Source organism: Ochotona princeps, chromosome 1 (assembly GCF_030435755.1).
Source record: "Ochotona princeps isolate mOchPri1 chromosome 1, mOchPri1.hap1, whole genome shotgun sequence".
NCBI classification, from domain to species: domain Eukaryota; kingdom Metazoa; phylum Chordata; class Mammalia; order Lagomorpha; family Ochotonidae; genus Ochotona; species Ochotona princeps.
In genome coordinates this window covers 106286021-106309825 of record NC_080832.1, presented here as the reverse complement: position 1 = coordinate 106309825, position 23805 = coordinate 106286021, and the positions used below count along the sequence as shown (strand labels likewise).

The following is a 23805-nucleotide window of genomic DNA, read 5'->3' as shown; positions in this document are numbered from 1 at the left end:
CGTCATCCGCCCGGCTCCCACCCTACCCCAGTGGCAGCCCCAGGGCTATCAGTTCCGGAAGTTCCCGTTTGATTGGGGCACCCCGGGCCTAGATCCCGAAAGCCGGGCGGGCGTGGCTCGCGCAGCCACCAATTCAAGAAGTCAGCGTCCAAGGCTTGGGGTTTGTTCCGGCTCCGGGACTCTGGGGAGGGCGGCGTTGGCGGCTCTGCCGGCCTCCCAACGCGCGGGGGCGCTGTGGGCGCGGCGTGACCTCACGGGAACTGGGCGTTCCTTTACCAAGCGCCTTGTGGGGTTCTCTCAGTACCCACGTGTGCGTGTTATCCCGGCAAGGTTTTTCGAACAAAATGCCAAAGCTCAAAGCAGCCCGTGGGGCCGGGGCTTCGGAGAAACATGTGCCTCTGGCCGAGCAGATCCTGGCGGGGAACGCGGTGCGGGCCGGCACTCGGGAGAAGCGGCGGGGCCGCGGAACCGGGGACGAGGAGGACGAATATGTGGGGCCCCGGCTGAGCCGACGGATCCTACAGCAGGCCCGGCAGCAGCAAGAGGAGCTGGAGACAGAGCACGGCACCGGGGACCGGCCCGACAAGCCTCGCGAGCGCGCCACGCGACTCGGTGAGCGTCGGCGAGGGAGGCTGGGGTGGGTTCAGAGGGAGGTAGCCGGCCGGGATGTAACCTGGAATCCCAAACCGGGCCTACGTTACACTGCTGCTAGAGTATTGGGAGTGGAAGACGAGCCCTTCAGGCCCACTCTCTGCGTTTAGTACTCGCTTCTAGGTGGTCCCCGAAGTCCCCTAGGAAGTGGACACTCGGGCGATTGTCCATCGGTTTTTGTAAATATTTTTGGGATACATGCTACCGACTTTGCACCGGCTTTAGATGGTTCGAGTACAGAAATAGCTCAGTTTCCCTGGAGTCGACAGCGTTGGTTTAGAGATCAAGTAACCTTTGAAAGCTGAGACTTGAAAAACGAATGTTTCTAACAGGAGTTAGAAACAGTATTGTTAAGGCGCCAAAGGAAGAGTGAGATGAATTGAAATATTTCCAGTATTTTCTGGTAGCTCAAAAATGTTGGTCTGTATTGTTTAGTCTATTTCACAGCACTTACCTTAGTCGTACTAAAAACAGTATTTGACACAGCTAAAAGTTGGTCTTCTGGCTGCAATGTCTCTTATTTTCCTTTATCTGAAAGGCAGAAAACAACTCCTGCCCCGGATGTACTTCCCAAATGCCTGCAAGACCAAAGCCTGAAACTCGGTCCAAGTCTTCCAAGTGGGTGGCAGGAACACAAGCTGCTGCCTCACAGGGTCTGTGTTAGCAGGAAACCTGAACTCTTGGAAGTGGAACAAGGACTTGAACCCAAGCATTCAGATATTGGATATGGGGATTCTAGGCAGTTCCTTTAAAAAGAAAACAAATTATTTATTTGAAGGGGAGAGATAGAGGTCCTTCATTTGCTGGTTCACCTGGCAAATGGCTCTATGGCTGTTACAGAAATTGGGGACTGGGCCAATGAGTGGAAGATCTGTTCTACTACCTCCCACTCCTGCCTCTTTGTCTTCCTCAGTGGCCTCCCCCATCTGCCTTTATAATAAATAAACAAACCGCAATTTCCTATTTTTGTGCCATCCAAGTGTCATGATTAAAATACTGTCTGGTGATTATTCCCCAACTTTATGCTAGCCCATATCTCTTCCATGAAACTCAATATTTTTTTTATCTATTTATTTGAAAGTCAGAGTTAGAGGTATTCTATGTACTGATTGGCTGGCTAGGTGAGCACGTTGTGCAGGACTGGGCCAGGCCAGCGCCAGGAGCTTTATCCAGGTCTCCCATGTGGGTGCAGGAATCCAAACACCTAAACCATCTCCCGCTGCTTTTTCCAGGCCATTCCCAGGGAGCTGGGTCAAGAGTAGAACAGCCAGGAGAACTCAAGTCAGCACTGCAGACAGCAGCTTTACCCATAAGCATGGAGCAGCCAGCCAGGACACAAACCAGTGCAATGTGGGGTGACGGCACTTGCAGGCAGAGAGTTAGCCAGTTGAGCCATTGTGCCCACCCCAGCTTTAAAAAGAGAGACTTGAAAAAGAGAAAGAGAGCTTCTGTCCACTGGTTCACTCCCCAGATGCCTGCAGGCCAACTCCAGGAAGCCAAAACTCTGTGATTTCCACTTAGGTGACAGAGACCCAACTACATGAGCTGCCCTCCAGGGTACACATTGGCAAGAAGGTGGGGTTTGATCTCCTGCAGTCTGATGTGGAATGCAGGTGTCCCAGGGTACTACAATGCATTCATTCCTCTCCCCAATTTAGCCCTTACCATTGTTCTTAATAACCTATTCATATGCAGCATTTTCCTTCTGAATGTGCAGCCAGCTGTAGGCTTCAACTGTTCAAATGGTGGTTGGTTGAAATGTGACATCTACTGCTGACTTTCAAGGCCCTCCAGCCTGGCTTCACTTTTCCCACCCACGCCTATCAGACACTCAGAAACAAGTACTTCCTCCAGGATCCTTAGCTCATTTGAACCCACGGCTTCTGCTCCCAAACTGCCTGGCCACAACCTGGCTGCCATGCAAGTGCCTTTAGTCTCTCAGCCACTCTGTGGCATAAACTCCAGCCCTGCCACTAGGGGGTGGTAGTGATGACTAAGGTACAGCCCAGACCCCTTTGACTACTACTATTACGCATCACTGCCCAGCATCAGGGTCTTCAGCTGCAGCTGGGCACAGCTGCTTCTCAGGGCTCCGAAGGCTGTGCAGTTAGTATCTGTGGAGCAAGGGTCTAGGACAGCGGCTGCTGCAGAACAGAGTGTGCTGTGGTGATTGTTCTTAATGGGCATCGGTGGCTCTTTGTCTCATTTTCCATTCTGCTTCTCTTGGGAGATCGCAAGCTCCTGGGGACAGAAAGACTATGTGTCACTTGTTCTACTGCATGCAATTATGCAACCGTGTCCATTACAGATAGAGGTAGCCTGTATTCCATAATGGTTAAAGTAAAGCCAAGCCCCCCACCCATGGGTAGGCATGTGGTGCAGCAGATTAAGCCACTACTGAGGATGCTGCATCCCATACTGAAGTGCATGGGATCGACTCCTACCTCTGCTGCCCTCCAACTTCCTGTTAACACTCCTGGGAAGGCAGTGGAGGACGGCCCAAGACCTTGGGTCCCTGCTTCCCATATGGGAAACACAGGATGGAATACCTGGCTCCTGGCTTTGACCTTGCCAGCCCTGGAATTATGGGCATTTGGACAATAAACCAGCAGATGTAAGTTCTCTCTCTTGCTTTGTCTTTCAAATAAATAAGAATAAGCTTTTGTTTGTTTTTTAATTCACCTGCTTGTTCCCTTGCTCACCCATTTATTCCATTCATCTCCCCTGTTCCAGGCCCTGGCCTGCCCCAGGATGGGTCAGATGATGAGGATGAAGAGTGGCCCACCCTGGAGAAGGCGGCTACCATGACAGGGGTGAACCCCCATGCAGAGGTGGTTGTAGACCCTGAGGATGAGCGGGCCATTGAGATGTTCATGAACAAGAACCCTCCTGCCAGGTAAGACTGGGCTCTCAGGTACCAGGATCCGGTAGAAAACTTCCCCAAGAGAAACAAGTGCCCTGGCTGTCCCCCATTTTTGGAGAAGGTTTCAGCCTTTCTAGTTGTTGGGAGCACCTAGACAGGGCTGGCCCAGATTGAAAATGCCTCTTCCCCTTCCAGCCAGTTTTGGAACTGCCCAGAATACCCAAGGAAACAGAAGCCCTTTGGGTGCCTGGGGAGGTTCATCCCATTGCATCTGGTCTTGATGCGCTGAGCTTCTAGTGGGGAGAGCAGAATCCCTTTCATATGCTGAGCTTCGTTTGACCTAGGCTCTTCTGCCTGGGCACCTTTGGTATCTTGGCCAGAGTGCTTCTTTGTCTCTGGAAGCTGTCTTGTACATTGATGGCTGTTCACCAAGTAACTCCGGCCTCTACCTTGCAGGTACCGGACGCCTGTTGTGGTACCCAAAAAATGACTCCATGTGTTATCACGTTAACCCTGGTTAACAGAATCCATCCCTGCTCCCCTGTGGAAAACCATTAATTTATTCTCATCAGTAATAAATGGCAGCTCCCAAACATGCAGGCAGACCTTCAGGCTGCCTGTCCTCCGATTCCTGAGCCATAGATCTTACCCTGGGGAGGGTAAATAGCATCAGAGCCCTCACCTGGTTCATTCATGTTGTTATCCATGGTTGTTTAGGACATGCGGAGTTAATGTATGGCATTGTTGATTATATTGTAAGAAGAAGACAAAGCTGAATTACGTTTAAGAGCTCAGAATGAAGAAATGCACCCATCTCAAAGGATGTCCCTGGGTAATGTGCTCATCCCCCAAGAGAGCCTTACCCCTCTAACTTCTGAGAGAGATTTTTTTGAAGATTTATTTATTTTCATTGGAAAGGCAGCTTCACAGAGAGAAGGAGAGACAGAGAGAAATATCTTCCGTCTGCTGATTCACTTCCCCAGTGGCTACAGCCAATGAAGCTGAGCCGATCCGAAGCCAGGAGCTTCTTTCAGGTCTCCCACACGGGTGCAGGGTTCCAAGGCTTTGGACCGTCCTCAACTGCTTTCCCAGGCCACAAGCAGGGAACTGGAAGGGAAGTGGGACAGCTGGGACACAAACCATTGCCCATATGGGATCCTGGTGCTTGAAAGTGGAAGAATAGCCAATTGAGCCATTGTGTCAGGCCCTCATAGAGAATTCTTTTATATAGATTTTTATTTGCCATCTGTTGTATTTGAAAGGCAGAAGTAGAGAACTGCTAGTTTCACTCTCCAAATGCCCACAGTAGTCAAAGCTGGGGGGGGGGGGGGGCGCGGGGAGGCAGAAGCCTGACACTCCATCTGGGTCCCCTGCATGGGTGACAGGGACCTATGTGCTTGAGACACTACCTGCCGCCTCTCAGGAGCATTAACAGGAAACTAAATCAGAAGCAAAGGAGCCAGGACTCAGCCCAAGGCACTCATACAGGATACAGGTATCACAAGGGGGTTTCACTGCTATTCCAAATGCCTGCCCTACACAGAAAGTTCTGGTGAGCTTAGCAGAAAGCATTTCCAGCCTGTTTTCTATAGAAGGGACAAATTACTAGAAGTAAAGACTCATGGCAGTTGTGAGGAATGAAGCTGTTATCTTCAGAAATCAGGCCTGCATCCTGCATTGTAGTGTAGCAGGTTAAACTACCACCTATGATGCTGGCATCCTCTGTGGGTGCAGGTTCAATCAATCCAGCTCTCTGCTAATGCACCTGGGAGAGCAGTAGAGGATGGCCCAGGTTCTTGGGTCACTACCACCCATGTGGAAGACTTGGCTGGGGTTCCAGGTTCCTGATTTTGGTCTGGCCCAGACCTGACTGTTGCTGCCATTTGGGGAGCAAACCAGCAGACAGAAGAACAGTCTCTCTCCCTCCTTACCTCCCTTCCTCTTTAACTACCTTTCCAGTAAATAAATCTTAAAAAAAAAAAAAAAAACGAAAGAAAGAAAAATAGGCCTAGACACAAGCCTTCGGCCTACTGATTAAGACCTCTAGCCCACATCCTCAACTGTAGCTTCCTGTGGTCAGTGTGGAATCTGGCAGTCAGCACATGATGGCTTAAGAAGTTGGGTCCCTCATCAACTGCCTCATCAGAGGATGGAAAGCAGAACAGGTTGGATACTTCTGGCCAGGTTAGCAGCATAGCATGTCCCTAGGTCTGTGGTTGTACTAAAGTGGACTTGGTCAGTCAATAGATCCTGGAAAGATTTTTTGAACCGTGAAGCGATGAAGCCAACAACTTCTCAGAACTATTAAAACCTTTCAAGTACTCTTTTCTGCATCAGGTCTCTGAGATGTCAGAGGACCATCACCCATTCCCAGATGCTAATGAAGTTTGACAGCAAGGAGCGGCCCTTGTCCCCTCCTGCCATGCAGACACAGGAGGAAAAAATCTTAAAAATTTGTCCCACTCACCTTCCTCCAAGCCTTACCCTCCTCATCCTAATCAGAGGCCCACATGGGCATGCATCCCTCTCAGCTATATAAACAATATTAAAAAGAAAATTAAAATAAAAAAAAAAGTTGAGTCTTATGAAAGACCTAGGTTGAGTTTCCAGCACATAGGTTTGCTTTGTCCCAGTCCAGGCCAGTATAGTCATTTGAAGATTAAATCAGCAGAGAGCATAGTCTTTTCCAAGCATCAGGATCCCATATGGGATTAAAAAATAAACGTCAGTGGGATTTTAAAGATTGATTTTTATTTGAAGGCAAAGCTATAGAGAGAGCGATCTTGCATCTACTGGTTCACCCCAAATGGCTGAATGGCCAGAGCTGAGGCTGAGGTGAAGCCAGGAGTCAAGAGCTTCCTCTGAGTCTCCCTTGTGGGTACAGAAACCAAAGGATTTGAGCCATCTTCTGCTTTCCTAGGCCATAAGCAGGGAGCCGAATTAGAAGTGGAACAGCCAGGACGTGGACTGGTACATAGAGATGTTAGTGCTGCAGGCTGAGACTTAGCTTGCTACTCCACAGCGCTGGCCCTGGATCAGTGGAATTGTAAAAAGTTAACTTCTTCAAAGAAGTAGGCCTATGGACCCAGCATGATGGCCTAGTGGCTAAAGTCCTCGCGTTAAACACGCCCGGCACCCATATGGGCTTTGGTTCTAATCCCGGCAGCCCCACTTTCCATCTGACTCCCTGCTTGTGGCCTGGGAAAGCAGTCGAGGACGGCCCAAAACCTTGGGACCTTGCACCTATGTGGAAGACCTGGAAGAAGTTCCTGGCTCCTGTCTTTGGATTGGCTCAGCTCTGGCTGTTGCAATCACTTGGGGAGTGAATCAATGAACGGAAGATCTTCCTCTCTTGTCTCCTCCTTTATATATACCTGACTTTGCAATAAAAATTAAAAAATAAATCTTTAAAAAAAAAAAAAGTAGTAGGCCTAAACCCGCAGGAAGACAGCAATTACTTAACGTTACAGGATACTATAAAGCACCTGCATTTTAGAACATGAATGACCCAGGGTGGACAGATGTGAGGGCTCAGGTGAGCTGTGGACCCTCTGGGCCTGTGTTCTCATAAGGAAAAGAAACACAGATGTTTTGCAGTGTGACTTAACTTCGAGTGTCCCAAGCCCAGGGCCTGGCATGGAGGAGGTCCTCCAAAAACAGGAGCAGCGACAGCAGCCTCTAAAGTCCCCACAGCCCCAGGGAACGAAGTACTGAATCAGAGTGTTACGGGGTGCGAGCTAGATCACACCAGACATGTCTAAGGTTTATTGAGGAGTCTTTATTAAGCAAGCTTGGTGATAATAGAGCATACTAGAAATATAAAATCACAAGTCCATATGGCAATCCAACCAATCATAATCTAACCGAACATAATCCAAAAGAAGAACAAATGGTCATTACCCTTAAGTCTATCTGTTAAGTTGAAGACCTATGTCCTAGCTTCCCCAATAATATAAATTATCCTAAGAGACATGTAACAAATAAGCTGGACACACTTACAAAGCTGCAAACATTTACCTTTCCCTGGCTTCTCTGCCCACATTCCATCACTGCTGGCCCTCACCTCTCCTGGAACTCCTGATAGTACACAAACCAGAAACAACATTACTTTATCCATTGTCCCATCTAAGTAGTACTCAGGCACCATGATTGCTCCGACCAGCAGAGCCAGTAACGTGGACAGGGAGAGGGTCTGGGCATGAATCACTGACAGGAGACAGTGATGGTAGAAGTCTCTGCGAAGTCTCGCTTTATTGCTCCTTCACCTCTCCTTATATACTCTTCCCCCCATGTCCTAATTTAGCCAGGATATTGGGTGACAGATGAGTCCACTTAGTAGATGTTTCTAGCCACAAGCCCAATTCCTGTTCCTGCCCAGTTCAACCAGCGCTGATCAACTCTTTATCTTTAGCCCACTGTCAATGGGTGCTGGCTATCACTGGCTGCACCCCGTAACAAGAGAAAGCAGAGTGTATCTGATGGAGAAGATGCGACAGGTGTTACTGTGGAGAAGTTGCATGTGGGAAAGTTTGTGCCTCTCTCCCCAGTGACCCCAGCCATGTGGAGCCTCAGCAGGGTGCTGGTAGGCGACACTCACTGTCCACTGATGATGATGAACTCGGGTCACACCATAAGCAGCATGCACCCATCAATCCGACCTAATCCCACCCTGACCTAATCAGGCTGATGCCTTTGGGATCCCATTTTACAGATGCCTGGAGAAGTAAAGCCACACACCCAAGGTCACACAGGGAGTGGACATACCAGGATTCAAACCTGACTGACTGGCTTCCATCCCACCCGGTGCCCCGTCCGGAGCTGCCAGCCTTGTCCTTACTGAGATGACTCAGTTCCTTTGTTTTATGCTGCAAGTGCTGAGGCAGATGGGCAGGTGCAGAGGCTGCATGTCCAACAGGATCAGTTTGTCGGTGCTCATGGGGACCGTGACAGTGTCTGGAGCTCCCCTCCTTTCTCTGTCTCCCCCTTCCTCCCTCTTCAGGCGCACCCTGGCTGACATCATCATGGAGAAGCTGACCGAGAAGCAGACAGAGGTCGAGACAGTCATGTCAGAGGTGTCGGGCTTCCCAATGCCCCAGCTGGACCCCCGGGTGCTGGAGGTCTACAGAGGGGTCCGGGAGGTAACACTGGGTACCTTCGTGGGTGCAGTGGGCTCTTGCCTCAGGCTTTGCAACATACATCTATACCTGGCAGGAGAGTGGAGGTCCTACTCCTGCCTGTTAGTGACTCGATGGGCTGGGGTCAGCTGCCTTAGGTCAACACTATGGTTGGTTGAAGAGCCCCTCTTTGCGGGCTTGCTGTGAAGAGTGAGTGTTTCAGGGCTGGAGAGCACCTGCCCAAGCACCGGATGTGTTGATGCTGATGTCACTGCCCCCTTCCTCCCAGGTGCTGTCCAAGTACCGCAGCGGGAAACTGCCTAAGGCCTTTAAGATTATCCCTGCCCTCTCCAACTGGGAACAGATCCTGTATGTCACGGAACCAGAGGCCTGGACTGCGGCTGCCATGTACCAAGCCACCAGGTGGAGTAGCACTGCGGTAGGGTGGTCTCAGATCTGTAGACATGGCTGGGCCGGGGACGTGCAGGCTCTAATCCAGCTATACTCATTAATAATCTCACATTGGGGCTTGTGACCAGAGTGTTGGCTTAATTGCCTAATGCTCCACCTCCAAGCACTGGGATCCCATATGAGTACCAGTTTGTGACCCGGCTGCTCAATTTCCCATCCACCTCCCTGCTTATGTTCTGCGAAAGCAGCAAGGGATAGCCCAAGGCCCTCTGCAGCCCCAGGAAAGACCCAGAAGAGCCTCCTGGCTCTGGACTGGCCCAGCTCCGGCTGTTGCAGCCATTTTTTGGAGTGAACTAGAGTTACAGTGAGAAAGATCTTCATCTGGTTCATTCCCTAAATGGCCGCAGTGGTCAGAACCAGGTGCCTGCAACATCTGGGTCTTCCATTTGGATGCAGGAGTCCAAGAGGTCTGAGCACTTGGGCCATTCCCTACTGCTTTTCCAGGTGCATTAGCAGGGAGCTGGATTAGAAGTGGAGCAGCCAGGACATGAACCAGCATCTTATGGTGATGCAGGTACCGCAGGAAGAAGCTTAACCTACTAGACTGGTGCTGGCCCTTTTTTGTTTATTTTTAAAGATTTATTACTTTATTTGAAAGGTAGAGTTGGAGATCTTTCGTCTGCTGACTTGCTGTCAAAATAGCTGTAGTAGCCAGGGTTGGGCTAGGCAAGGCCAAGGTCGGCAGCCTTCCTCTGTTTGGGTCCCAGCATGGGTGACAGAGCCCAAACACTTGAGTCATCCTCCACTTTCCCAGGCAGAATAGCAGGGAGTGGGAACACAAGTGCAATCTGGATTGGCCCTGACATGAGATGCCCAGTGTTGCTGGCAGCAGCTTAACCCCACTGTACCAAAATGGTAGCCTCCACACGGTGTTATTTAAAAGGGCCAAATCCATACTGTCATGTGATTTGTGGACTTCCCCTGCCCCTAATAGGATTTTTGCTTCTAACCTGAAAGAACGCATGGCCCAGCGCTTCTACAACCTCGTTCTGCTCCCCCGGGTTCGAGATGACATTGCTGAATACAAGCGACTCAACTTCCACCTCTACATGGCACTCAAGAAGGCCCTGTTCAAGCCTGGAGCCTGGTTCAAAGGTGGGAACCAGAAGGCAAGGGAGAAGGGTGTGACTAGAGCTTCTGCCGGTGAAGGCAGACCTCGACCTCGCCTGAGAAATGAAATGTCTCTCAGGCCAAGTTCAATGCTGGTCCCTGGTGGAGGTGTTTTCTTCTAGCACCCTGGACTGAGTGACTGTGTTGTACCTCTCTCCAGGCATCCTGATCCCACTGTGTGAGTCGGGCACTTGTACCCTCCGGGAAGCCATCATCGTGGGTAGCATCATCACTAAGTGCTCCATCCCTGTGCTGCACTCCAGGTAGGTTAGTGGGAGTTGGCAGGGGTCTGTGCAGTGCACGTCCTGAGAGCGGGGTCAGCAGGGTATGGGCAAAGGGGAGGGAGTACAACAGCTGCTGGCTCATGGTTTGTTGGAACACCGGGTATGTCCTTCCTCCATGAAAACAGGATCCCCAGTGCCTGTCTTGTAGCAGGTTCTCAGTAAATAGTTGAGTGAATGGGCCACATGGGAAGGGTGTAAGGGGGAGACGTGAGTGTATGGAAGGCTGGATCATCTAGGTGGGTACTGGAAGAATAGAGGTGGAGAAGGCTGGACAAGTGAGGAGGACTGAGATGGCCCCTTTGGGAATAATATCACTATGGGCCAGCAGAGGAGAGAACTAGGAACCCCTCCAACATTTCCCCAGAGACTAACCACTCCCGGCCGGCTCTTCCCGCAGTGCGGCCATGCTGAAGATTGCTGAGATGGAGTACAGTGGGGCAAACAGCATCTTCCTGCGACTGCTGTTGGATAAGAAGTACGCACTGCCCTACCGCGTGCTGGATGCGCTTGTCTTCCACTTCCTGGGCTTCCGGACAGAGAAACGTGAGCTGCCTGTGCTCTGGCACCAGTGCCTGCTCACACTGGTCCAGCGCTACAAAGCTGACTTGGCCACAGATCAGAAAGATGCCCTACTGGAACTGCTCCGTCTACAACCCCATCCACAGCTGTCCCTCGAGATCAGACGAGAGCTTCAGAGCGCAGTCCCTCGTGATGTGGAAGATGTCCCCATCACCATGGAGTAAAGAAAGCAGTCCCCATGTCCCTGGGCATGGGGGAGCACCAGGACTCCCGCAGATGACTAAAGGTCACACTGAAGACCAGGGCAGTGACAGGTCACATTGGCACACAGTGCCAGGCCAGGGCAGAGAGGCCTGAGGGTCTTGTCTGGCTCTCTTCTCCATTCTGCTCCCTTCAGAGCTGCGGAGATGAACAAAGCAGCATTCCTACTCTGCTCTCCTGGCAGCTCAGGGACTCAGTTCACTGGGGTGTGGGTGAAAAAAAAAGGGAAGGTATTTATTGAATCTGTGTCCCGCTGCAGTTGATGGGTCTTTGTGCTTCTTTGTAGCTGGAGGGTTCACTCCACTTCCCTGTTGTCTCAGGAGTGGGTTTTGGCCCTGTTTACACAACAGTCCACCTCAACCCCAAAGCCTGCTTCTCCAGGCTGCATTCCTCCTGTCATCCCCCAGGAGGCCATTCTTTGCTTTCTCCTCCCAAGACACAGGCTGCTTGGGTAGGACACCCGCAGTTGGTAACAACGGCTGGGCTGTGGATGCGAGAGGACAACAGTACAGAGGCAAGACAGATCCACAGATAAAGTGGGGATGCTGGTATCACAATGCCCAATTCCATTCCCCTTCCTAGACTTCCGACCAATGAAAGCGGAAAGTGGCCTTAGTGCCTGAGCTTCTGCCACAAGCATGGGAGACCTAGACAGAATTCCAGGCTCCTGGTTCCAGCCTGGCCCAGACCTGGCTGTTATACCCACCCTTCCAGTGGATGGGAGATCTACCTCTACCTCTCTGATGCTCCACCTTTCACATCATAACAACAACAATGAACATTTGACTAGTGGTTAGCAAATTTGGGCCAAATTGCATGTTCTTGTATAGCTGTGGCCTAGTAAGAATATTTGTAGTTTTGAATCACTGGTGTGTGTCGGGCGGGGGGAGATTTATGGAGCATTTTGACAGGTAAGAATTAGGTGAGGTTCAGCTATGTCTGTTTTATTGGAACCAAGCACAGTATTCAGTATTCTTGTGACTGGCCTTCTACCCCCAAAACAGTTACTTTCATCCTAAACCTTGGTTACTGGGTTTTAAGAAGGGTTGTTTTTTTTCCATCCCAACTAAGACAGTGAAAAGCAGTTTGACTGTAAAGCAAACTTTGAATTTTCTGCTGATTTCCTTTTTATTTGTTTTCCTCCTGTATTAAGGGCAGACAGACAGAGATCTTCTGTTCACTGGTTTGTTATCCATAAATAACTGCAACAGTCAGGGCAAGGCCTGACCAAAAACCAGGAACCAGGGGGGCTGCCTTTGAGGGTGCGTTAGCGAGCAGGAAGCTGAACTGAAAACAGTGACTGTTATCAAACCAGACACTGACACGGGGTGCTGGTATTGTAAGAACCGCACACCTGCCCCAGTAATGTAACTGTTACGTGCTTTGGTACAAGTCCATCCTTGAGTATTACAGAGTAAATGCAGAAAATTGCATGCAGTGGAGCCAAGCAGAAATACAGAACACATCTCCAGTGTCCTAGCCAGCCTAGTCCATTCCATCTGCTGTGTTGGGTGCCACACCCACCTCCACCTGAGATGAAGACTTTGCCACTGCACACCACAGGAGCAGCAGTTCCCTGCTAATGCACATGGGAGTATCGTGCATGACAGTCTGATGCTTGGCCTACCACTAATGTAGGAGGAAACCTCAGACTTCAGCCTTACCCAATCCCAGCGATCATGGCTGGAGTAAACTAGCAGAAGACTTGTCTCCCTCTCATTTAACTCTGCTTCCCTTCCCCCTTTAACTGATCCAGTTCCCAGAGATTATGGCTGAGCCAAACCAATGCCAGGAGTTTCTTCCAGGTCTCCCACACAGGTGTAGGGGCCCCAGCACTTGGGCTGTCTTGCCCTGATCTCCCAGGCACGTTAGCAGGGAGCTGCATGAGAAGCAGAGCAGGACTGCAGGAGATGGGGACACTGCAGGAGGTCACACCATGCCTGCTTTTCACATGAAGCTTTTAGGGGTTGTGGGAAAGCAGGCTGCTATCTTCCGGACAGCTACATTCACAGCTGGACTGCAGGTCTCCTGATGTAGGGTTGCACTGCAATGTTGGCACTTGGCAGTGTTTGAGCAGCTCAGCTCCCTGCTGGGTCACTTCCCCATGGAGGGCAGGAGCCCAAGTACTTGGGCCATGATTTGCTGCCTTCCTGGGAGCCATTAGCAGAGAGCTGGATCAGAGCAGTAGCCAGGACTTGAATCAACGCTCCAGTGTGCTGGAGTGGCAGCACAACATGCACTCCAAGGTGTTGGGTGGTGCCTCAAATCCCTTCTTCCTCTAGAATCCCTGTGAGATTTTGTTTTGCATAACTTAGCAATTTTGAGGGACAAAGCAGAAACAGCTGTGCTTGGGGAGTGCGAGAGCCTAAATGTTTGCTGTGCGTCCTTGGATGGGAAAGGCTTGCTGAGGGAGGCTGCTTTGCACAGATGTACCTCTTTCTTCACCTTACGCAGTCCAGAAACGACCCTTTTACCCACAACAGTCCAAGAGGCCAATGCCAGCTTTATTCCAGAATCTTTTATTAAGGTAGCATGATGGTCCTGGGCCACCAGTCTAATAAACCTTGTGGCCTTAGGAAAGACCTGTGTCAACAGGGCTTGCCTCCCTCTCCAGATGGGGCTCAGCCACCTCCAGGGCATCCCTGCTTCCTCCTCCCCGCCAGAGGATGGAGCAGGGGGGCCCAAGGGAGAGGAGGACATGGCCCCAAACCCAGGCTGTAGCAGCTCCTGGGCCACAAAGCTCTCTAGCCAGTATCAGAGGGGAGACAAACAGCAACCATCAGGGTCACCCACTTGTGGGGGGACGTGGGCCCCATGGTACCCTCTTACAGTTGTACTCAGAACAATTAATAAATTAAAACAACCTGTTCCTTCAGCACCGAACCCCTCAACCACACAGGAGAAGCTGAGCGGAAGCAAAGCAGGAGGTGCTCCCTCTTGGAGCAGCAGAGAGCATGGGTTACAGAGGCCTCCAACGTATGCTGGGAGGGACTGGCGACTGTTGCCCCTTAGTCTATCAGAATGCCCAAAGGACCCCAAATCGAAATGCAGTAACCCTAGAAGGGGCAACGCCTTTGTAAGGCACGGAGGCATTTTTCTCGTTTTTTTGTGGCTTTTTTTTTTTTTTTCTTTTTTTTTTTTTTTTTTTGGCAGTTGAGAACACAAGCTCCCCCTGGGGAGAGGAGCCTCAGAGTAGAGGGCTGGTGCAGAGTTTTACTTGTTTGGATGTCTGAGCAGCCTAGCCCTGGCTGAAGTCAGGAACGGAGCTGAGCTGCTCAGACATGGGGAGGAGGGGCCGACCAGCTACCCAGATGCACATGGCTGGTCGGGCCCCTTAGTGCACACTGCGGGGAGAGGCGGGGCCTGACCCCTTGGGCTTGATGATGTGGGGAGTGGAATGGGAGCCCCCTCGGGCTTCCGATATGGCATGGATCGTTCCTGGAGGCAGGGAGGGGGGGTGGCAGTGGCCCCTACCCTGCTTGGTGGCCACTTGAGGGGGCCTGTCCAGGGCTACAGATGGATGGCAGTGACATCTGTGGGAGTGCTGGTCTGGCTGGGCCCCTGGCTGCTGGAGCCCCGTGGGGCTTTGGGCGGTGGGTTTGGAGTGGTCTGCGAAGCTTCTCTGAGGCTCTCCCTGAGCGCAGCTTCAATCTGCTCCTGGCAGGCCCTCAGGCAGTCCTGGAGAGAGGAAGAGGAGGGATGGTGAGGAGAGCCCACCCTGCCCCAGCATCTGGAGGCAGGTGCAAGGGAAGGACACCTCAGCAGGGAAGTTGGGAGGGCAGGCCACAGCCCAGCCCCAGGAATCGGTCTTCATTTCTCAGAAACCAGCAAGAGGATGTGGCAAGAGGGTGTGAGAGCAGCCCTGCATCTGATACCAGACCCCCACCCCTGCTCCAGCTCACTTGGCAAGAAAAGGGCACCCAGAACAATGCACTTCACCCCACCTAAGATTCTCTTCTCCACATCCAGCAAGCCCCCAAGCCAGAGAATAAGACCTGGAAGCTGAGTCCGGGTTGGGGGGTAGATGCCTCCCTCTGCTGGAGGCTCAGGGAATAGCATAGTCCCGTGCCTACAGAGGCCGCTGCCCAACTGCCCAGCACTCACCACTTCAGTGCCTGTGATCCCGGCCAGCAGTTCGGTGAGCTCATCCCCGGATGTGGAGCAGGCACCCAGGCCTTGCACTGCGGCCCCAATGCTGCCTGTTGCGATCATGGACGGCGGGTACATGGCAAATGTGTAATCTTGCAAAGCAGGAGAGAAAACCAGTGAAGACAAAGCAACCTCAACAGGGAGGGGCACAGGGCAACCAGGGTTGACTTCCTTTTAGTGCCAGGCAGAAGACTAGAGCAGGGGGCTCACTGCAGACCCCAGAGTTGCGTGGGGAAGACACTGGCCATGGAAGGAGGCCGGAGAGGACTTCTAGGAAGGACCGGGATAGTCCTGGCCAAGGACCAGGGCACTGAGGGGACACTCCCTGTTGCAGACACTGGGGCAGGAGACCCACGTTCTGCTCCCAACTTCCTCGCTCTGAGGCCCTGGAAGTCCCTTCTTCACCTGGGGTGTAGGGGGTGGGAGAGAAGGTGTCTGAGATCCCATGCAGTTCTGCTTTTCTATACTGAGACTAGAGGGCTTGCTCGGGGGAGGACAGCCATGTTCACACGTGGTTTTTGACAGGGGTGTTCACTGGGGTCTCTCTAGTTAGCCCTCACCTTTTCAGGCCTTGTGGTTTTTCCCTGATATGGCCAGTCGGTGTGCGGGTCTCTTACCTGTGGCACAGAGGGCCAGAAAGGTCTGCGCATGCTTCTTGACCAAGGCCAGGCGGTCGCTGGGCAGAGAGAGCCGATGCAGAATCAGGGCCAGGAAGTCGTGCGCCACCACAGCAGCCAGATCCCACTTGAGCTTCCCCAGCACCAGTGCCTCCCAGTCCTGGAAGGTAGGAGAAGGGGGTGGGTCAGCTGGGGAGCAGGGCGGCCCACGAAATTACCCCCCAAAGCCCCAGGCTTCAGTTTGCTGCGCTGTGCTTGGGCTCCTTTTTGATCCCATGGTGTCCACTGAGCAAGCCTTGTCATGACTTCACTCAAGACCCTGTGCCATTTCCTAACCAGGGAGCAGAGACTAAACAGCAGCCAGCACCAGCATTACCCTGAACTTGCATTCCCTGGGGATAAAGCACGAGGGTTTTCCTAAGGGCAGATCACCTTCCACCCCCATACATCTGCATCCCAGCCTGGTCAGCAGGAGCAAGCCCCACGCCACTCCTGTGACACACCCCCCTGAGCCTCTTCTGAGGTTCCTCAAAGGGGACAGGGGACATTGCCCAACCCAACCACATCCCCTTGGTGGCACCTCAGGGGTACGTTCCAGGCCAGAGCACCCCACCTCCATTCCCTTGAGCTGGAACCCCTGCTGTGCAGCTCTTGGGGGAGAGGGGTAGGTCAGGTCAGACAGGATGAACTCAGATGACCTCTGAGAGCTCAGACCCTCTCCCCACCTGCCCAAGCCTGCAAGCCAATGTGTGCTACTGAGGGGTGCTGGGAGCCTCACCACAATCCGCTCGGCAGGGGTTCCCAGAGCCAGCCCTGTTTCTTTCTCAGTCGCACCCATGAGGATTTCTTCATTGTTTTATCGCAGGAAGGAACTGGTGGGTTTGATTCCTTACCGAGGAGGCAGAAATGGCAGCCCCACCCAGCCTCTTACAGGCCCTGGTCACAGCCATGGCCCCGCTGGCCCCCACTTAGGTGCCAGCCTCAAGTCAGTGCCACAGCAAACAGCCTGGGCCACAGCCAGAAGAAGTGGGAGGCAAAGAAACCACAATTTTATTCCCGAGTGCTCATCCTAAGGGAGCTCAGCTCCTAGCCCAGGAGCAAACCGGAAGCCCCAAGGAAACATCCAGCAGGCAACGGGGAGAAGAGCCCTCCCTGTGGTGAGGCGTGAGGTCCTATGTGAGTGAAGGTGGCCACCCTCCCCCGTCTCCAGGCAACCCCCGAGAATCACAGGCCTACTTGGCAGAGAACATGTGCCCCTGGGAGCGATTAGCTGCAGCCACTGGACTGGCGGCATGGAGGTGGTGGGGGACGGAATGGCAAAGTCCCTGGCTTGAGGAAGGTTTAGCGCACATTGCTTGGGGGGGTAGGGACCCTCCCTCCTTTGCCCCAGCCCCGACCCTCTCTGCTACAGAAAGATCTGGGACTGACTGGAGTTCTCCGAAGCCCCTTCCAGGAACACATGCTCCACCCCCAGCTCAGGCACACTGAGCACTTTTGGCTTGTTCTTAAAAAAAGAAGAATAAATAAATAAACAAACAAACAAACAAACCACGGACATCTCGTACACAGGCAAGTTCCCAAAGAAGCCAGGCAGTCTCCTTCTATCTATCCAGCCACAAACCCCTGGAAAAAACATCTTGCACCCCTGGCTCTGGTCACCAGCTCCACCTTTCAGCGTGGCCAGAAACAAGCAGATTCATCACAAAGAGCTGTGGGGCCTCCCAGACTCCCAAGCCTGGCCTCCTGCTCCCAGCCCTGAGAGCTACTTGGCAGGAAGAGGAATCCAGTTCCCCAGCTCGCAGCAGCAGCAGCAGCAACAGCAGTCAGGGGGCCCCAGTACCCTTGCTGCCCCGCCAGCCAATCACAGCAGCCTGCGGGCTTGCCCTCCTCCCCGAGAGATGGGGCCTAGAGACGCGTCTCAGGGTCAGTAGAAGACTTGGCTGGCCACGGAGCAAGGTGCCAGCTCCCCCAGCCCCCTTAGGAGATGAGCTGCAGGCCCTAAAATAACCTCTTCCAGATTCAACAGGCTCCCCCCCTAATATCCGCCCCCCTTGCTTAGGCTCCTTCTGATGACCAGCGGGGGGGGGGGGGGGGGGGGGGCGCCTGGAGAGCCACTTCCCAAACCACACCGAGTGACAGCAGCTCCCCACAGGGTTATGAAAGACCTTGGTCAGAGGGGGCGGGCCAGGGGGGAGGGGGCATCATTATCACATGGGAAGCAGCTGCAGCTCAGCTCCCTGCCTTGTCCCTGGGCAAGGGCCTTTGGCTAAGGGGGAAAAGCAGAGGGAGAGAGTTTCCACCAGGCCCAACAGCAGCTGCTCCAGTTCCTCAGAATGAGCACAAGGAAGGGAGGGGTCGGCAGGGAGCTGTGTCTGGGGAGGGAAGGGCAGGGGGGCAGCTGCGGAAACCCAAGGGGCAGGAAAGAAGGTGGGAAGAACACCTCTTTGGAGCAATCAGGGCCTGGCTTTAATCTGCTCCGGGAGGCTTTTCTATCACAAAGTCCACATGAGGGGAAGGAAAAAAAAAAAAAACCACCTCACTGCAGGCAGCCCCCTCCCCCACACGAGGCACATTCCACACCCCCCACTCCAGTGGGGGTGTGCAGGCATGCCCTGCCGTTGCCAATAAATAACTCATGGTGGCTGTGTAAAGCCAGAGGCAAAGTACTCCCTCAGTGTAGACATGCGGTTCGACTTGTTGCTATCTGGGGGAAAGACCAGGAAGGAGTGGCACCCCCTGGAGGCCAGGCCCGAACCTGGGCAGAAATGCCACTGACCACCGCCCCAATGCCCCACATGCCCTCATCGTATGTTGTTGTTGTTCCTACAACCTCCCCGCGGGCGGCATGTGTGTTCCTTTTTGCAAAAGGTATCTACCCCTTGTCTGGTCCCTTCTTTTCCCCAGGTTGGAGGGGGAAGCTGAACGTCCTCTGGAGTCTTTCTTCCCCACTCCCGGGAAGTGGAAAAGGCAGTCGGCGTTTTGGAACGGGTAGATGGGGAGTTTTACACACGCACCCGCAGCTGGCGGGGGGAGACGGCGTGGTCGGTGTAGATGCACAATTTTTCGATGGTCAGGGGTGTGGTCTCGCGCAGCTTGGAGGCCAACAGCATGCAGACCGCACCCAGGAGCTGCAACTGCGCCTTTCGGGTGGGGACGCAGGACAGGTAGCGATCCAGGTAGTTCATGGCCAGGGGAAAGACTTCCTCCTCGCAGCGCTGCTCCTCGCACACCTGGCGGAGCACGAATTGTCACCATTGTCACCGACGGAGAGGGAGGAGATAGAGTGCAGGAGTATGGGAAACACAGCGGGAGGAAGAGGCTGGGTGGGGTGGGGGCGCCTAAGAGAAGTGGAATGGGGCGCGGGGCCACGAGAGAGGGTGAGCGGCCTAGAGTGACAAGGACCAGTAACGCAGGAGGATGCGCCCTCCCCACGGTGATGCCCCCAACCCCCATATCCTCTGCGTCGTCCCCTCCTTTCTCATCTGGAAGTTGGGGGGGGGGGTGGCAAAGCCCAGGCGCCCTCCCTTGCGAGGAATCCCAAACAGTGATTCCCCCTCCCCCACAGCGGAGGGGTGCATGCAGGAAGGGTCGCCCGCTGCGGCCCGAGAGGAGAAGCCTGGCCCCAATTACCGCCACCCACCGCGCACGCCCAAGGGGAAGGAAGGAGATTCCAGCCGCCGCCTTCTCTCCCGCACTTTTCATTTCCCCGTCGGCCAGAACAGGGCGCACCACCCCAACCCCCAGCCAGCACCCCGCGACACACGCAGGAACCGAGAAGACCGGGCGGGGTGTGGGGCGAGCAGGGGCCGCGGAAGGGGCCGGGCGCGTGGCTGTGGTGCCACCGCGCCGGCCCAAAGAGAGGCTCGGTCAGGGGTGCCCACAAGCGGCCGTCCAAGTCGGAAAGAACGTTTATCAGGGCTGGGGGGGGGGAAGGGTGGGGGACGGGGACACCCCGGAGAGAGCCAGAAAGGCCAGGCCACGAGAAGAGGGGGAGGGGGACCGGTGTCGTGGCCGCCGGGGCATCTTGCAGAGCGGTGTTAGGGAACGTGCCGTCCCGATCTGGGTCGGGGATGTAGGTCCAGAGTCGGGGGTCGGGGTGGGGGGTGACGGGGTAGAAGGGTGGGCATCCGGGCGGTACCTCCAGCATCCAGTACGCCAGCATCTTCCGCATGTGCGGCTTGATCTCCCTCTGCACGCACTGGAAGTAGGAGGCTCGGGGCACGTAACGCTCTTCCAGGCGGAGCAAACTCTGCAGGACACGCTGGTCCCCCAGCAGCCGCGGGTCGGGCCCGGCCCGGGGCGCATGCCAGCTACCCTCGCAGCAGAGCAACTCCATCTTCGGGCAGAGGCGGCGCGACGGGGAGTGCGAACTCGCGGAGTCGGGACGCGGGGCCGGCGGGCCGGAGAGCGTGGCGCGGCGCGCGGGTCTGGCGCTGGCGCTGGCGAGGCGCTGGCACTGAGCGGTGCAGCCCCGGCCCGCCCGCCGCCCGCGCGCGCCGCTTCCCTGACAGGCGCCCCGCCCCTCGCGACGATGTAGCAACCGTGGAATGCTCGGACGTCGCTACGTTCCAGAAGGCGGAGCCACCGGCCCCCCAGACGGAAAGGGCTGGCAAGGCTCTCTTTCCCCTCCCTCAGAGCGGCCCCATTGGCTTTCCCCCGCACAGGCCGGCCGGCTTCCGGGCACCGGCCCTCCCGACCCCCGGGTGGAGTGCACTTTTCTGGGAGTTGGGCCTTTTTCTGCAGCCATGGAGCCTCCCAGTTTGCTTCTCGGAGCCTGCTCACACGATAAAGAACTTTCTTTTCTTTTTGCAAACGGAGATTCATTCAATCATTCGTCAGACCCCCCCCCCCCACTTCAACTGCTGCTTGCTCTACGCTCTACGGAATGGAAGAGTGGTTTTTAATGCATGCTGTTTGAAGCACTGTATGTGAGATAACTTAATGCCTTTTTAAAGGATTTATTTCTTTGAATGGCTGAGTTACAGAGACAGAGGGATTTTCCCATCTGCCTCTTCATTCCCCAAGTGGCCACAAACACTGGGACTGGACCAGGCCAAAGGCCTGGAACTCCCTGGTTGGTTCCCCCATGTGAGTGGCAGCGCCCCAGGGCCTGGGTCATCTTCCACAGCTTTCCCAGGCACATCAGCAGGAAGCACATTCATAACCAGCGCAGCCAGGGCTTGGAAGCACCAGCTGCCAGGAACTTACCAAGTCTTAGCTAAAATTCCATCAGTTAAGCATTATGCTTATTTCTAGATGAGCAAACTGAGGGACAGCCCTGTGACAGTCAGCCAGAACTGGAAAGCTGGCCCTTCGTGCTATCCACCACTGCGCCTTACACTGGGATGGCAGGCATTCCCCGCCGGCGGCATCCCCTGGGAGCAGGTGAGACTTTCTCAGGCTCACCACTCACCTGCCACAGAAGAAGCGGTGTGTTGACCGCATTCCCGTGCACTTCAAAGTCAGAAAAGCTGCTTTGGTCCAAACCAGCTTACTACAGAAATGCAACAGGGTGGACAGGCCAGGGACTCAAGGCCCCGCCTTGCCATGAAATCCTCTGTGTGGCCTTAGTGTCTGCAGAGAAGACAGAGAGGGAGGGAAGAAGCCACCTCTTTTCTAAAAGAGCTGACTGCGCAGACTGTGAAGTCTACCACTTGCCGTTTCTATTGCAGAACTGTTCTTTTTTTTTTTTTTAAGATTTATTTATTTTATTGGAAAGGCAGATATACAGAGAGGAAAACCACTCCCCAAGTGGCCACAACAGCCAGCGCTGCACCGATCCGAAGCCAGGAGCCAGGAACTTCTTTCTGGGTCTCCCACACAGGTGCAGGGTCCCAAGGCTTTGGGCTGTCCTAGACTGCCTTCCCAGGTCACAAGCAGGGAGCTGGATGGGAAGCGGAGCCGCCGGGATTAGAACTGGCACCCATATGGGATCCTGGCGCGTTCAAGGCGAGGACCTTAACCACTACGCTATCACGCCAGGCCTAGAACTGTTTTAAATGGGAGAAGGTTTTAGCATCCTCCTAGCTTAGGAGCCACCAAGGAGATGAGTAACCACCAGAGAGATGACAGTGGGGGGAGAGGACCCATGTTCTCTGCTAGCCATTTCCTCTATGATGTGTTCTTTTTCATCAAATACATTTTTAAGGATTTAATTTTTATTGGAAAATCAGATATACAAAGAGAGAGAGGAACATCTTCTGTCCGCTGTTTCACTCCCCAAGTGGCTGCAATGGTCAGAGCCCAGCCGATCCCAAGCCAGGAGCCCAGAGCCTCCCCCAGGTCTCCCACGCGGGTGCAGGGTCCCAAGACTTTGGCTGTCCTCGTCTGCTTTCCCAGGCCACAGGCAGGGAGTTGGATGAGAAGAAGGGTGGCCAGGACACAAACCGACATTCATATGGGCTCCCCGTGCATGCAAGGCAAGGATTTCAGCCACTAGGCTCCCCTCCCCTGCCAGTTCCCATCAAATACATTTTCTTGTATTTTTCATATCACAGAAATATTCTTTTGCATTATGGAAATTTAGGGAACACAGATACGCCACAAAAAAGAGGAAATCATAATCATTTGCAATTTCATCATTCAGATATAATCTTTTAAAATATCAGTTTATTTTTCTAATCTTTGCTCAATGAATAAACACATATTTTTAATGGATTCACCACAAACTTTTTGACAAGTTTTCACTCACAACATATGCCAAGAACAATTTTCTACATTATTAAGTATTCTACAACTTTAAAAAGATTTATTTATTTGAAAAGCAGAGTTAGAGAGGGACAGAGAAAGAGAGTTCATTTTCTGGTTCACTCCCCAAATGGCCGCAGACAACCAAAGCCAGAAGCCAAGAGCTTTTACCAGATTTCCCACGTGGTGGCAGGGCCCAGGTAGCACAGAGCTGGATCAGAACTGGACAGCCTGGGCTCAAACCAGCGATCATATGGGATGCTAGCACTACAAGCGACAGCTCAACGTGCTGTGCCCCTAAGTATGTAAGCCATTTTAATGGTCATTTAGGACAGTACTAGTGAATATATCATAGTATGTTGTACCAAACCAGTGTCCTAGTTCTGCTCAATTAGAAACAATGCTGTGAAACATTCTTGTGGTATTAGCTTTGTGCATACTCATGACTATTTCTAGAAGTGAATTAATTTCTAGAAGTGAAATTTCTCAACTTGAAGTTAGGAAACATTTTAAGGCTTTTGATACAATTCTTATTACAAAATCCCCCTGCTGAAAGACAAACCAATCGACTCCACCAACGCTAGATTTCTGTTTTTCAAAAAGCAATTGCACTAACTGGAGGGATTAAAAGTGGCTTTTTCATAATAAAACATGTTTTGGCACATTATTAGACATTTGCATTTCTTATGTAAATAAGTTACTCATGCCTTTTGCTCATTCTTGCATGTTTTTGTTATTGATTTAAAAGTGTTCATTACATTTTAAGGATGTTACCTTTTTCATGTTGTTTTCTCTGCCATGTATTTTGCAAAACAAAATTTCAGTTCACTCTTTGACTTTCACTTGCAGCTCATGGTGAACTTTTTTAAGTTTAACAAATAAAAGTTGTTCTAGTTATTTTAAATAGATGAGAAGGGTTTTTTTTTTTCTTTTTCTCCTTTTTTTCATGTTGTTTTCTCTGAATGTCCTTGTTAGATATTCAACACAATTTTGGATTTATAGATGACAAAGTTTTTTTTTTTTTTGTTTGAAAGACACAGAGAACTCCGATCTGCCAGTTACTCCCCATCTACTCCCCA

The 23805-nt window shown here is 52.8% G+C and overlaps 3 protein-coding genes across 6 annotated transcripts in view; 2 read left to right on the top strand and 1 right to left on the bottom strand.

Moving 5' to 3' along the window:
• Positions 1-9: 9 nt before the first annotated feature.
• The window catches only part of CIMIP3 (ciliary microtubule inner protein 3), a 216296-nt gene continuing 192500 nt past the window's right edge, over positions 10-23805 (top strand). Inside the window, exon 1 of the mRNA XM_036494194.2 lies at positions 10-14. The gene's annotated coding sequence lies outside the window, so the exon portion shown is untranslated. The remainder of the gene's footprint in view (positions 15-23805) is intronic.
• BYSL (bystin like) lies at positions 22-11531 on the top strand. The gene is made up of 7 exons (XM_004590359.4): positions 22-612; positions 3385-3547; positions 8514-8652; positions 8918-9051; positions 10034-10194; positions 10370-10472; positions 10891-11531. The coding sequence occupies exons 1-7, from the start codon at positions 345-347 to the stop codon at positions 11234-11236; spliced, it is 1314 nt and encodes a 437-aa protein (XP_004590416.2). The 5' UTR covers positions 22-344; the 3' UTR covers positions 11237-11531.
• CCND3 (cyclin D3) overlaps positions 13757-23805 on the bottom strand; it is a 102339-nt gene continuing 92290 nt past the window's right edge. Inside the window, exons 1-5 of one of the 4 annotated variants that reach the window (XM_004590360.2) lie at positions 20178-21587; positions 19054-19269; positions 16040-16199; positions 15378-15514; positions 13757-14951 (exon numbers count right to left, since the gene is read on the bottom strand). In XM_004590360.2, coding sequence (XP_004590417.1) covers positions 14784-14951; positions 15378-15514; positions 16040-16199; positions 19054-19269; positions 20178-20375 — 879 coding nt within the window. In that variant the 5' untranslated portion in view covers positions 20376-21587 and the 3' untranslated portion in view covers positions 13757-14783. Of the gene's footprint in view, positions 14952-15377; positions 15515-16039; positions 16200-19053; positions 19270-20177; positions 21614-23805 lie in introns of those variants that run through there. The other 3 variants (XM_058663049.1, XM_004590361.2, XM_058663057.1) reach the window with 3 other exon arrangements.

Coding starts and splice junctions, on each gene's coding strand:
- BYSL (XM_004590359.4), top strand. CDS start 345: ATGCCAAAGCTCAAAGCAGCCCGTGGGGCCGGGGCTTCGGAGAAACAT. Junction 9,052..10,033: donor GCCATGTACCAAGCCACCAG/GTGGAGTAGCAC, acceptor TGCCCCTAATAG/GATTTTTGCTTCTAACCTGA. Junction 10,473..10,890: donor ATCCCTGTGCTGCACTCCAG/GTAGGTTAGTGG, acceptor CTCTTCCCGCAG/TGCGGCCATGCTGAAGATTG.